The sequence below is a fragment of the Panthera uncia genome, chromosome E1 (genome assembly GCF_023721935.1).
Source record: "Panthera uncia isolate 11264 chromosome E1, Puncia_PCG_1.0, whole genome shotgun sequence".
Taxonomy (NCBI): Eukaryota; Metazoa; Chordata; class Mammalia; order Carnivora; family Felidae; genus Panthera; species Panthera uncia.
Genome location: NC_064814.1, coordinates 9,218,072 through 9,231,606, shown reverse-complemented (window position 1 = coordinate 9,231,606; position 13,535 = coordinate 9,218,072). Strand labels below are relative to the sequence as shown.

General features: G+C 52.8%; 1 protein-coding gene across 1 annotated transcript; it reads left to right on the top strand.

The window, feature by feature from the left end:
• The first annotated feature begins 9,740 nt into the window (after window positions 1-9,740).
• Window positions 9,741-12,268, top strand: EPOP (elongin BC and polycomb repressive complex 2 associated protein). The gene has a single exon (XM_049637515.1). The coding sequence runs from the start codon at window positions 10,205-10,207 to the stop codon at window positions 11,342-11,344; it is 1,140 nt and encodes a 379-aa protein (XP_049493472.1). The 5' UTR covers window positions 9,741-10,204; the 3' UTR covers window positions 11,345-12,268.
• Window positions 12,269-13,535: the final 1,267 nt, after the last annotated feature.

The window sequence follows — 13,535 nt, the reverse complement described above, 5'->3', positions numbered from 1 at the left end:
TGGACTTCTGTTAACCATCTTTCTCCTCGCTGTACCTCCCAGTGGCTCTTGGAACCGATCTCTGGACTGCACTTCTGCTGGGCACAGAATGTTCAGGTTCCAGGACCCCACCCTCAGGCGGCTCCCTATCAGAGGGGGCATCCACACTTCTAAGCCCCAGAGGCAGACAGATGCTAGCTGAGAGGACAGACAGCCCATCCACTGGCTTCAGTCTCTGACCCACTCGAGCCAGGAGACAGACTGTAGGGCTCTAGGCTCACTGTCATCCTGTACCTCGAACAGAAAACAGGTCTCATCAGAATGAATGTAAGAGTGTCCTTGCTTTGAATGAAATGCCAAAGAAGGATAACTTAAGCTAATTATCGAGTCATGCCGGAAGCCAAATTATAGACATTGTCATGTAATAAACACCATTTCTCAAGAGAGTGGCTTGGAGACATCTGGGCAGCTGGAAGCCTGAGCTCATTATCTTCCCCTCCAACCTGCTCTGTCTCCTCCTACATCCCACCCATGATGTGCGGCAAGCCTCAGCTTCCCCTCCTCCCCACAGCCAGCTGCCTCCAAGTGCTGCCGATTCTCCCTCAAATACCCGTCCATGCTTGTGGTCACTGCCTTCCATCAGACCTTCACCATCTCTTGCTGCAACCTTGGGCGAGTGATGGGTGACGCCTCCATTTCCCTCATCTGCAAAATAGGATTTTTGTTTTAAACAGAGCGGAAGGTTTCACTTTGATCAAGTATGCCAAACCCCGAGCACACAGTTGAGTTCAGGCTGAGCATTCAGGAAATGCTAGTTCTCCTTCCCTTTGTGCTTCCTCACCCCTTTCCCTTGCCAAGTCTGACCACATGATTTCCTTTGCTTAAAAGTGGTCCTTAATTCCCAATCCTACAGGATAAAATCCAAATTTCTTATCAAGGCAGTCACCCCTTTGAGTTCCTGCCCACAGTCCTCATCACCGTTCAGCCACACTGACCTACTTCATTCGTTTATTAAAAACGTGGTCATCCATGGGGCGCGTGGCCGACTCAGTTGTTAGAGCATGTTGACTCTTGACCTTGGGGTCCTGAGTTCGAGGCCTCTGTTGGGCATAGAGCTTACTTTAAAAAAGTAGATAAAAAAAAACCCAAAACAAAACAGTCACTCCAAAGTATTATCCCACAGATTATTTGCTGGCCCTAAAGGAAGAACATGCAACTTCTCAACAAATAAATCGGCTCTCACCAATGGCACCTACCAGTCAGTGTTCCGTTACTAAGGCTGGAACTCAGGCATTGAGGACACAAGACGTCGTGCAATATGAGGGAAGCATTACCCACGAGGTGTTTTTGCTAGTCTAGTCAACCTGAATCTAATCAAGCCTGTAGATCTAATTTCCAGTTTTCAGGAAATACAGGATAAACAACACCACAAGGAAGCAATCAGAGAAATCTAGAAGGTGGGACATGATGTCTGTAATTTACTTAAAATACTTCAGCAATTCAACAACTCAATGGCATGGGGGAAAAAGTTATTCTAGATTTAAATGAGACTTAAGAGACATAACCAATTGCAATGTGTGGACCTTATTTAGATCCTGGTTGGAACAAACCAAATGCAGAAACATTCTGGGAGGACGCTTAGGGAAATTTGAATATGGGCTGGATGTTAGATGATATAAAGGAATTATGGTTAATTTTGTAAGGTGTGAGCATAATATTGTATTAAGAGAACTTCCTATTTAGGGATGAACAGTCATGCAAACCCTAAATCACTTGAAAATATTTCAGCAAAAATGATAAACATGCAAAAGTGTTAATAATTCTTTAATTTTTTTTTAATATTTATTTTTGAGAGAGAGACAGAGACAGAGACAGAGCTTGAGCGGAGGAGAAGCAGAGAGAGAGAAGGAGACACAGAATCCAAAGCAGGCCCAGACTCTGAGTTGTCAGCACAGAGCCCAACATGGGGCTCGAACCCACAAACTGTGAGATCATGACCTGAGCCGAAGTCGGATGCTTAACCGACTGAGCCACCCAGGCGCCCCCGCAAAATGTTAATAATTCTTTATATAACTACCCATCTAGGTAATGGGTACATAGGGGTTTATTTAACTATTCTCTCCTTCTTTCTAGGTTTTCAGATGTGCGTAATAAAAAAGATTTTTAGAACGTATTTGAGTGCCAACCACATGCCAATCACTGGGCTGAGGAAAAAATCTAATGTGCTTCTTGTCTACGTGAAACAGAGTGTGGTAGGAGAGAGGTGAATAATCAATTAATCACACTAATAAACAGTGACAACGGATGAAAATGCCTTGAAGGAAGGTGCACAGGTTTCGAGGGGGGATAAAGTTGGAAGCTGACCTGGCCACCGTCCGGAGGAGTGGGGGGAGAAGTTTTCTCCAAGGAAGGAATGCTTCATCGAAGCTCTGAATAGGAGCAGGTGTTGGCCAGGTACAGGCGAAGGGAGGTGGGGGGAAAGTTTGCAGTTGGAAGGAACAGTATGTGCTGAGGGAGGGAGCGGAGGGAGCTCGTTGTTTAGGCACTAGAGGAGACCTGGGTGGCTGAAGGGAGAGAGGATGGCACAGGGGAGGTGGGAGGGGGAAGGGGAGGGAACCCATCCCCTCTGCCCAGGAGGACCTGTGGGTAGAGTTGTCAGTCTTAGGTAACCCTGCCTGTGAGCCGAATTAATGATTTCACTCTGCATCCGGAAAGCAATGGGAAGCCATTAAAAGGTTTTGGCGGGGGGGGTGGAGGGGGAGACACAACCCGACTTGTGGCTTAGAAAGATGACTGGTAGCTATGTAGAGGGCATGGCAGGATGTGGGGGTACTGCCGGGGCGGGGGGAGTGGAGGTGGGCAGAAACAGACACGGCCACATGATTTGCAGGAGGTGTTAGCTTGGAGGGCACTTGGGTTTCTGGCTATGGAAACCTTCCGGGACAGGTTTCCCTGGAAGTGGCACACGGGGCAGAGGAGGCGGGTTGGTGCTGGTCTGGGACAGGCTGATTTTGCTGGGCTACCGAAATGCGTGAGGTAGAGGCTGGGCGGGCAGTGGCGTGTCTCGGTCAGAGCTGAGCGGAGAGGTGTCCGCGAAGCGCTCCCAGCTGGACGGATGCTAACTGTGCAGTGCGCACAGAAGGTCCAGAGAAAGAAGAGAGAAACTCCGGACAGAGCCTCGAGGACCCCCGACCCTTGGGCTGAGGAGGGGAGAATGAGCCTGCGCTCGCACCACAGCGGGGAGCAGCCAGCGAGGCAGGTGGACGCCCAGGAAAGCGGTGCCCAGGAGGTGAAGGACTCGACGGTTCCTAGAAAGAGGAAGTGGCCAGTCATGTGGGATGCTGTTGAGAGGTCAAGACAAGAGGGCTGACAAGAGCCTGCCAGTTTTGATGAGAAGGAGGCCACCGGGACCTCAGCAAGAGCTATTTCGGTGGCGGGTGGGGGTGGCAGCAGATGGAAGTGGGTTGAGGAGTAAGTGGGAAGTGAGAAAAGGAAGACAGTGTGTAGACAGCTCTTCGGGGAATTTGACTGTGAAGGGGAGGAGAGAGGGATGGAGACTAGAGCCTATGGGGTCAAGGGAAGATCTGGCTTTTTAATGGGAGGGACAGGCTGATGGAGTTGGCTGTGTGAGAGAGATGAGGGATGGCCCGGAGGGCGGATGTGGCGGGACCAACGCCAGGGCGCCCCCTCTACTTAACGGGAGGGAGATGCTGATGGCAAGCGCCTGTCTCTGTTCCTTGCTCGGCTGTCTCTGTTCCTTGCTCGTACTGTTTCCTCAGTTGGAATTCTTCTCTCGTGCTGCCTTTGGTATTCCCATTCATCCTTTAGAACCTAAGTGGGAGGTCCCCTTCTCTGAAAAGACTTCCCTTCTGTAGGGTTGCCCTGACTTTACTGTTCCAAGGACCATGGTCACCCCTCCATCGCACCTTCTCAAAGTAGCCCATAATGTCCACCTCGTCTGCCAGCTGCATCCCCATCACCTCTGAGTACCCAGAGCCTGGTCTGGGGCTTGCCGCAAGGAGGGGAGAGCGCTCAGTGGCTGTGGGGTGAATAGATGAATGAACTCGCTACAGACCTGCGGAGGAAATACAGCAGGAGGAGGGCAAGCCTGGAATAATTCCTAGGGAGATGTGGAGCAGGGGTGGGAAAAGGGAAGACACAGAAGGGGGAAAGGCTAGACTGTTGCTGAGAACATTGCCATTCATCAAGGGCTTCAATGGACCAGGCATTAAACTTATGGGTTTCTTGTTTACTCCTCACAGTGTCCCCAGGAAGAGTATTGTCTGCTGGTATATTCCCTGGCTTCCCCCAGTTTCCTAGACTGTAAGCTCTATGGGGTGGTGGCGGGGGGGGGGGGTGGTCTGTCTTGCTCGCCACTGCGCCTCCAACGCTAGACGGGCACGCAGATAGGGTTGCCAGGTGAAACACGGGATGTTCAGTTAAGTCTGAATTACAGAGAAGCAAGCATTTTTCTAGTCTAAGTATGTTCCGCAATTTGTGCTACATTTGACAATCCTGTACACAGTAAATATTGGTGAGTAAACCTTGCTTGATTGAATGACACAATGGGGATACAATCAGTAAATTCCAGACCGTGGGAACTATAATTTAAAAAAAAAAATTTTTTTTTTTAATTTTTGAGAGAGAGCACCAGCGGGGGAGGGGCAGAGAAAGAGGGGCACAGAAGATCCAAATTGGGCTCTGCTCTGACAGCAGTGAGTCTGATGTGGGGCTTGAACTCATGACCCTGAGATCAAGAGGCACAGGCTTTACCTACTGAGCCAGCCCTGCACCTCCAGACTATGGTGATTCTAGTATCAATAAATTGCAAGGAGAAAATAAAAAAGAGTTAAAGGAGGAATTTATGAATTAAAAGAGAGTTAAGAGACGTATCATCTACTTGAAATCCTTCTTTGGATCCTAATTCAAGTAAACCAAAGTGCAAAGAAAAAGATATTATAGGATAATGAGAAATTTGGACATTGGCTGGCTATGTGATGTTAAAGGATGACCATTAACTCTTCTTAGGTTTGATAAGAGTGTTGGGTTATGTTTGTTTTGAATGAATCGTTATGTTGTGGAAATATGTATTGAAATATTTGGGAATGACATTGTATGATGTCTGGGATTTGCTCTCAGATAACATGGAATATGTTCTATACCTTAATTGTGGTGGTTACATTCATTCATGAAAACTATTTGAACTGTACATTTAACATGTACATTTATCGTATATGAGTCATACCTCAGTAAAGTTGGTTTTATTAAAAATTGGAGTAGGGGAGGAAGTGGGTGGGGGTAAGACTGAAACAAGATTGGCTATTGGCTGATAAGTGTTAAGGCTGGATGTGGGATACACAGAGGTTTGTTATACTTTTCTGTTTACTTTTGCATGGGTTTGAAAATTTCCATAATAAAGCACTTTTTCAATGGCATGAAAGGAGATGCTATTTCTATTTTACAGATGAAGACACTAAAGCAGAGGTTAAGTAACTTGGTCCCGAATGACACAGCTGGTAAAATGATGAGTCGGGGATATGAACAGACCATCTGAGTCCAGAACTTAAGCTATTAATCATGGGTACAGATTTCCAGAGAGGGGAGATCAAAGTGTGCTTTTGGCTAGGGGGACGCAGCCCTGCTGGGTGGGAACAGAGTCTGACTTAGGGAATTCTGGAAGTAAGAAGGGCAAAAATGGTGGTGGCTACATTGCAGTGGGTCAAGAAATAGTTTCCCTCTTAGATTCATTGTCATGGGGGTAGACTTATGGTTAGGAGTGTGGTCTTGGGACCCAGCTGCCTAGGTTTGGGTCCTGGCTCTCACACCTGATAGCAGTGTAACCTTGAGAAAGTCACTTAAAATCTCCATCCCTGGGACCCTGGGTGGCTCAGTCGGTTAAGCGTCTGACTCTTGATTTTGGCTCAGGTCATGACCTCATGGTTTGTGAGTTTGAACCCTGCTTCAGGCTCTGCGCTGACAGCATGGAGCTTGCTTGGGACCCTCTTTCACCCTCTCTCTCTGCCCCTCTCCTGCTTGCTCTCTCTCTCTCTCTCAAAATAAATAAATAAACTTAAAAAAAAACTTTCCTTACTTACAACATGAATATTAACAGCACTATAAAATGGTGTAGCCAGTTTGGAAAACAGTTTGGCAGCTTCTTAAAAAGTTAATATAATTTGGGGCACCTGGGTGGCTCAGTCGGTTGAGCGACCGACTTCAGCTCAGGTCATGACCTCATGGTCTGTGGGTTCGAGCCCCGCGTCGGGCTCTGTGCTGACGGCTCAGAGCCTGGAGCCTGCTTCGGATTCTGCGTCTCCCTCTCTCTCTGCCCCTCCCCCGCTCGTGCTCTGTCTCTCTCTGTCTCAGAAATAGATAAACATTAAGAAAAAAAATTTTTTTTAAGTTAATATGATTTACCATATATTGTGGCAATCCCACTCTTAACACAAAAACATATGTCCACACGAAGACTTGTATGCCAATGTTCACAACAGTATTATTCACAATAACCGAGAAGTGGAAACAAACCAAATGTGATTGGTAAACAAAATGTGGTATGTCCTCACCATGGGATACTACTCAGCGATACAAAGGAACATACGTACTATGGCACGGACAAACCTCCAAAACATTACACTTTTGTGAAGAAGTCGGATGCAAAGACCACATAGGGTGTGATTCCATCTCTATGAAATGTCCGGGAAAGGATCTATAGAGACAGAAAGTAGAGTAGTCACTCAGGGCTGGGGGGTGGGAATGGGGAGTTACTGCAAGTGGAGATGAGGGATTTCTTAGGAAATGTCCTAAAATTGGATTGTGGTGGTGGTTGTGTAACTCTATAAATTTAATAACAATCGCGGACTTGGATACTTAAAATGGGTTATGTATGGTACGTAAGAATAAAAAATAGTGCCTGTCTCATAGAATCGCTATGGGGATTACATAACCTGAAGTTCCTAGACAGAGAATGGAATGCAGTCAGTGCTGTAGAAGTTATTATTATTGGGCTGGACCTCTGGGGCCGTTCTCTGCTGTGCCTCCTTCCAGGGAAAGGGCCATTGGGCAGGTGTCACTCCCAAATCCTTGAACAAAGGCCTTGGGGTGAAATCCAGGTGGGTCACGGAAGGGGAAGGGTCTCCCCAGCTCTCTTCCAGGTCTCCCAAGGCCCTTCCTATCTCTGGAGGTGTCAGGTGGAACCCAGCATCCAGCCCTTTCCCTCTTTTTCTGCCATGGGAAGGAGGGGCTCCTGAGAAGAGTGTTGCCTCCTTCTCTGGCTGGCTGAGGATGGGGTCAAGTGCCCTCTACCGTCGGCAATGGGAATTGTAACAGCTGGGCCAGCCCGCTCACATCGTGTTTCCACTCTCCTGACGGTTGTGAAGAAGCTACTGTTGTCCCCTTTTCACTGACAGGGACACCGGTACTCAGAGTTTCTAGGTGACCTGCCCAGGTGGCACAGCAGGCACCCCCCCCCCCCCCTCCCAGAAGTCCAAACCTTCTGAAAATGGACGCTTGATGACTCCAGGTCCTTTCAGCTGGAGAGTTAACTCACACTAACCTCTACCGTTTGTAAAGTTCTTCCATGCCCACAATGAGCTTTCCCATCCGGGCTGTATTCTGGGGTGCCTGATTCAAGGAAGGGGAAGAAGGAAAAGTGGAGGTGGAGGGAATTCCTTCTCCAGGGAAGTACTCCCAACAGTAATGATCCCCAATAAAGCCCCTAAACCCAGATCTGGAGCACCGAAGGCTTTTGGAGTAGGAGAAAGAGGAGGCCATTGTTCTGCATTGTTATGTAAGATGCATTCATTTATTCATACTGAAAAGTCTCTTGAGTCAACACTGCACTAGGCACAGGAATGCAAATACCAATGAGACTGTAGGGGATAAAAGGAGTTTCCCAGTTCAGTTTCCTGCAGGGGGGGCCCAAGCTCCCTTCCCAGGCATCTCAGTGGCAAAGAGGTTGGCGTACAGTCAGGTTGAAGCAGATGCCCTCTGCCCCACAAGCAAAATAAATATGTTACTGCTGTTTCAGGGTAAGAGTTCTCAACATTGTCCCCCGGAAGAGACAGCTGCGAAGATAATCATTCTTCCAGGAGTTTCCTCCTGTGTGTGTGGTGTGTGTGTGTGTGTGTGTGTGTGTGTGTGTGTGTGGTGCCCGGGGGGGGGGGGGGGGGAGTGGCGGGGGGGGGGGGGGGGGGAGATGAGGTTTTTGGAGCACTCAGGAACCCTGGAGTCTAGACCTGGAGGGACCCCAGGATCTCCCCTCACGACAACTGCCCTGAGGACTTCTTCAGAAGATGCTAGGGGGTGAGTGTTTGTAGCAATAGAACACCATACCCCCTAGTTCCTCAAACCCTGGCTCCTCAAGGCCTTTATCTGTGGTCTCTGCAGAAGGGAGATGGGGAAGGCAGACCTTCCTGATCTCTTTCCACTCAAATGTTATTTGATGACATGTAGAAAACCAATTCTTCTGTTGTCACTGCCAGAGGGGCCAGGATGCATCATTTGCAACCCTCCGAAACCCTCTCTTACCCTGGCCCCAGAATGAGATATTCTCTCTGTGACACCCTCCCCCACTTCCACATTGTTACTCTAAGCTATCATACCATTCTCTCTTTATGTTTCTGAGGATGGGAAGCAGCCATATTCTGATAACCTGATTTTTGTCAAGAAATATTCCAGGGATTCATTCATTCACTTACAAATATTTATTGAGCACCTATCATGTCTGGGCACTGTTTTAAGCAGTGGGGATGCAGTGGTGATAAAGACAAACTTCTCATCAGCTCATTTCCAGACTAATGAGAAATAGACAATGAAGAATAAATACATTCACAGACTTTCATATAATAGTAAGCTGTACAGAAACTAAAGAAAGTTAAGGGGATGGAATGTGCTGTGGGGAGGTGGTCCTACATTTTCCCGGGGGGGGGGGGGAATTAACTTTTTTTTTTTTTTGCTTCACTCTTCTTGGGAGTGATAAGAATGAAGGTCTGGGTGTCCCCTCCTCTGGACTCCTCAGCCCGTTTTGACAGCTCAAGCTTCAGAGGGCAGAGTCTTGGTATTGGAGGGGGCCGCAGAGCCAGCCCCTCAGCGTTCAGTCAAGGGATCATTAGGAACGGCATTAGAGAAAGGGAAACAAACCTTTTTATCTTCTTCCGTGGGTATAGTAATATCTACCCCCCGCCCCTCTCTGAATTTACCTTTTCCTTTCCTCACCTTGCACATAGCGAATTCCTAACTAGTTTTCAACACTTTCTGAGCCCAGCGTGTGCCAGGCACTGTCCTAGGGGACCAGAACAGAGGTAGGAAACATTCTCTGCCCGCCGTAGTCCTGCTGTCCAAAGCTTGTAAACAGCCATTGTCTAATTTCACCTTTTCCCTCAACACTGTTTTTGTGATTCATCTATGTTGATTCACGGAGCCCCAAGCGGGTAGATACGAATATTCCCATTTCGCAGATGCGAAAACCGTGACCGCTAAGGGAAAAACGAATAGCTTTGCGACGGCTAAATAGCGGGACGCCACCGGGCCACGTGCAGCGGCGCGTTTAGCCCCTCGCGATCCCACCCGCACACGCTCCTTCCTTCCCTCCCTCCCAGCCGCCGCCGCGCCGGGTCCACGTGTGTGTGTCTGTGTGCGGAATGGGGACGGGGGCGGTGCCGCCGGAGGGGTGGGGTCCGGGCTCACGTCACAGGCGGTGCCGTCCAATCAGCGGCGGGCTCGCGGCCCCGGCGCTGGTATTGGGGCAGCGAGGGGGCAGTTCTCTATAACGCGGTCTCCGGGAGCCAGCGGGGAAGAAAGAAGCCGAGCGGGCGGAAGGCGCCCTCCCCGCCGCCTGGGCCCGGGCACCGGGTGCCGGGCCCGGGGTCCTTCCCGCCTCCCGCGGCCGCCGGCCGCTTTGTTTCCCCAGCCTCTGCGCTCTGGGCTACTCAAGAGGGGCTCCCGCCGGGGCTGCGCGGGGAACGCGGCGGCGGCAGGAAGGGCGGCCGACCGGGCCGGGACTCGCAGGGACCCAGGAGTCCGGCCGCCGGGAGGGCCGCGTGACGAGATCGAGGAGGGAGCCAGAGCCCCGCGGCCCAGGGTTGCGGGCCGGGGGCGCCCGTGAGCAGAGACCTCCCCGTCGAGGGGGGGCGATGTTCCCCTCGCCCGTGGGCTCTTCGGGCAGCCAGGGCACACCGCCGCTGGGACCAGGGCCCCCGCAGTGGGCACCCCCCCGGGCGGTTCCATGGAGACTCTGTGCCCCGCTCCCCGCCTCGCAGTGCCGGCGTCCCCGCGAGGGTCGCCTTGCTCCCCGACACCCCGGAAGCCGCGTCGGGGGACACAGGAGTTCTCTCCACTGTGCCTGCGTGCCCTTGCCTTCTGCGCCCTTGCCAAACCTCGAGCGTCCTCTCTGGGCCTGGGGCCTGGGGAGTTGGCGCCGCGGGCCCCGGTGCTGGTGGGCCCTCGCGCCCCGCTGTGCACCGGCGGCTGGGCCCCGGATGGCCTGAAGCACCTCGCGGGACAAGCCGGGCGGTCCGGTGATCCGAACTCCCCGGCCGGTCAGGATGCAGAAGCCGCAGTGTGCTGGAGCCGTGGCGAGGAGGAAGAGGGCGGAGGCAGTTTCCCGCACTTCAGCTCCCGCTCCGGCGTACCTCCCGGCCGCTGCCCGGCGCCTCGGCGCCCTCGGGAATCTCCGACCAGCTCCGCCTCGGCTCCGCCTCGGCCAGCCTCGGGTCTCGACTCCCAGCCTGGCCCCGCCGCCAGCCCCCATCAGGAGCCCAGTTCCCGGCCTCCGCCGCCACCTGCGGGCCTCTCTACCGAGTCCGCGGGTCCCGGGGCTGCGCCGGAGCCGCCCGCACCGGGACAGACGGCCGCAGGCGATGGAAACCCCCCGCAGGCCGCCCCCGAGGCACCAGCCGCTAGCCCCTCGACGGCCAGCGGAGCTTCGGCCGCGCCCGGCGATCTCCGCCAGGAACATTTCGATCGTCTGATCCGCCGGTCGAAACTTTGGTGTTACGCGAAGGGCTTCGCCCTCGACACTCCGAGTTTGCGCCGGGGGCCCGAGCGGCCGCCAGCAAAAGGGGCCGCCCGGGGAGCCGCCAAGAAACGCCGGCGACCGCCACCCCCCCATCGCAGCACGCAGCCCCGCCGCCCTGCACCGACGCTCCCCACGACGAGCACCTTCAGCCTCCTCGACTCCTTCCCCTGCCCCCCGGCCCTGGTGGTAGGGGAGGACGGAGACTTAGGGCCCGCATCCTCGCTTCGCCTCCAGGGAGACTCTAAGCCCCCGCCTGCCCACCCACTGTGGAGGTGGCAGATAGGGGGTCCTGCTGTCCCTGAGCCCCCAGGCCTTAAATTCTGGGGGATCAACTTGGAGGAACTCTGAGCAGAGACCTCTCCTACCAATGGGGAAAAGTTGGGGCCACGGCCAAACTTTGGGCTCGAGGACGGGGCCTCGTGTCTCGCATTTGCCTGTTCCCTTTACGTTTTAAGGGCTGCGGTCAGAGGGACCTCAAATGACAGTGATCTTCAAGCACCTAGCTGTTTGGGGTGACACCCCCTCCCCCTCATCCTTTGGAGTCGAACCAAGGGCTGGAGTCAGGAGAAGGCTTAACGGAAAAAGGCTTAATGACATAGATTCCAATCCCTCCCCTCTTCCATCTCGGATCTCTGGGGGCAGGGCCTTCACCCCAGGGGGAGCAAAGGAGGCTACCGCTCAAAGAAGGAAAAAAAAAAAGAGGGAGAGAGACCTTGGTGATGGACAAACCGGTTGTTTCTGTGGGCGAGCCTGGGGATGAGGGGGCTGTGGTGGGGGTGGGGAGGTGATTGGCAGCTCCCTGGGGGCATCCCCCACCCCCACCATCCAGGCCTTTAACCCTTCACTCCCCTCAGGCATTCCCCCCGCGCTCCCAGCATCACTGGAACCTTCCTAGAGGGGGCAGCTCCGGCAAGGGGAAGATCACCCCCTCCCTGTTCTTTTCCTAAGCCCTCTCCCCGCCCTCCCTCCCCCCAAGGCAGGTGACTTCTAATTGGCGAGATCTTCAGTCTCAGCCACCAACCTTTCCCTTTTGTCCAGTTTTGGAGTTTCTTCAATTTTTCCTGTTTGTTTTCAGTTTGTAAGGTCTGATGGGTGAAAGAGGACCTTCTCCCTGGATCCATCAACCCCCTCCCCCAGTTTGCTTCTCCAATTAGGAGGGGACCTCCTCCCCCTCCAAAAGCACAGACTTTGCCTGGGGAAAGGGCCAGAGACTGTCCCAGGGAAAGTAATGGAAGGTGGAAGAAATCAATAAAATCAGACCAAACCAGTTGCCTTTCGAGGTCCTCTCCACCGATTTATGGATGGGAGGGGATGGAGGTAGAGGGCAGGCCTGGGTCCATTTTCGGACACCCAAACTCAGCCCCCTCAAAGGCTAGAGATGAGAGAGCAGCTCTTTGTAGAAGGGTAAGTTAAAGCGCTCTTGACCTAACCTCAAGGGTCTGGCCAGGCTTGAAGGGGCAAAGTTTGGGTTTGAATGGGAACTGGGCTGAGCCATCATCAGCTTCCTCCCCTAACTTCAGGCATTTCAGGAGTTGTCAGGGACCTGATGGATCCGATGGGGGCAGGGCCAGGGGATTAGTTTTGAGGTCAGAGGTTCTGTTTTCCAGGGGGGAGGGGAGAGGTAGGCCTGGACCACGCCCCGCCCCGGTGGCTGGGACGACCCCCTAGAGCCAGAGAGGGGGGTGAAATCGCTTTCTCCTCTGCCCAGGTGAGCTCGGGGAGGCGAGCTCTTAGGGAGACTCCCCAAGTTTGGGTGTGATGGGAACCTGGGGGTGGTGGATCTGCCCGACAAGTGAGGAACCCAGTGACCCTTCTGCCCACACCAGTGAAGAGCCACCCCTTTCCCCCCAAAACGGGGGCGAGGGAGGAACAGTTCCCACATACGATACTGGGGAAGGACTTGTCTCCTTTTCTGTGAAAATGCTTTGTAAAAAGTTGTTATTGTTTGCATAGAGCAGATTCTTGAGAAAAACTGTTTTGGGCCACAAAAGTTTTGTTTGTTTTAAAAGCTGTCTCTTAATTTTTTCTCCCCCCCCCCATGGGGGTGAGGGTGGGGGTGGGGTGGGTGGGCGTGGGTTGGGCTTTGCTCTCTTTCTCCTCAACATCTGGCCTTTATGAACCCTGCTGACCTCCCCTCCCCCCTCCAGCTGTGTTGTGGGGAGGTGGGGGGAGGGCGGGGAGAGTGCCTTCCACTCCTGGGCTACAGGGGTATCCGTCTTATTTTGCCCCCCCCCCCCGGGATGGGGGGGGGAGGCGTGGGGAGGGGGGGAAGAGTCGCTGGGAAGAGGGGGGCATGTGTGGAAAAAAAAAACCACAAAAGGCCCCCCCCCCCCCCCCCCGTTTTAAAAAAGCTCTCTGCTTTTAGTAATTGTGGTCCTGGTCAGCTTTGACCCTTTTCAACCAGCCTGGGCAGGAGGGTGTGAGCTCTGGGCCAAGAGTCCTTTTCGGACTCCACTTCCCTGAGCAGTGGCATGTGATGCAGTTAATTTGTCTTCCCTCCTCCCTCCTCAAATGAAAGCATCAAACATTAAACGTTAGC

Coding starts and splice junctions, on each gene's coding strand:
- EPOP (XM_049637515.1), top strand. CDS start 10,205: ATGGAGACTCTGTGCCCCGCTCCCCGCCTCGCAGTGCCGGCGTCCCCG.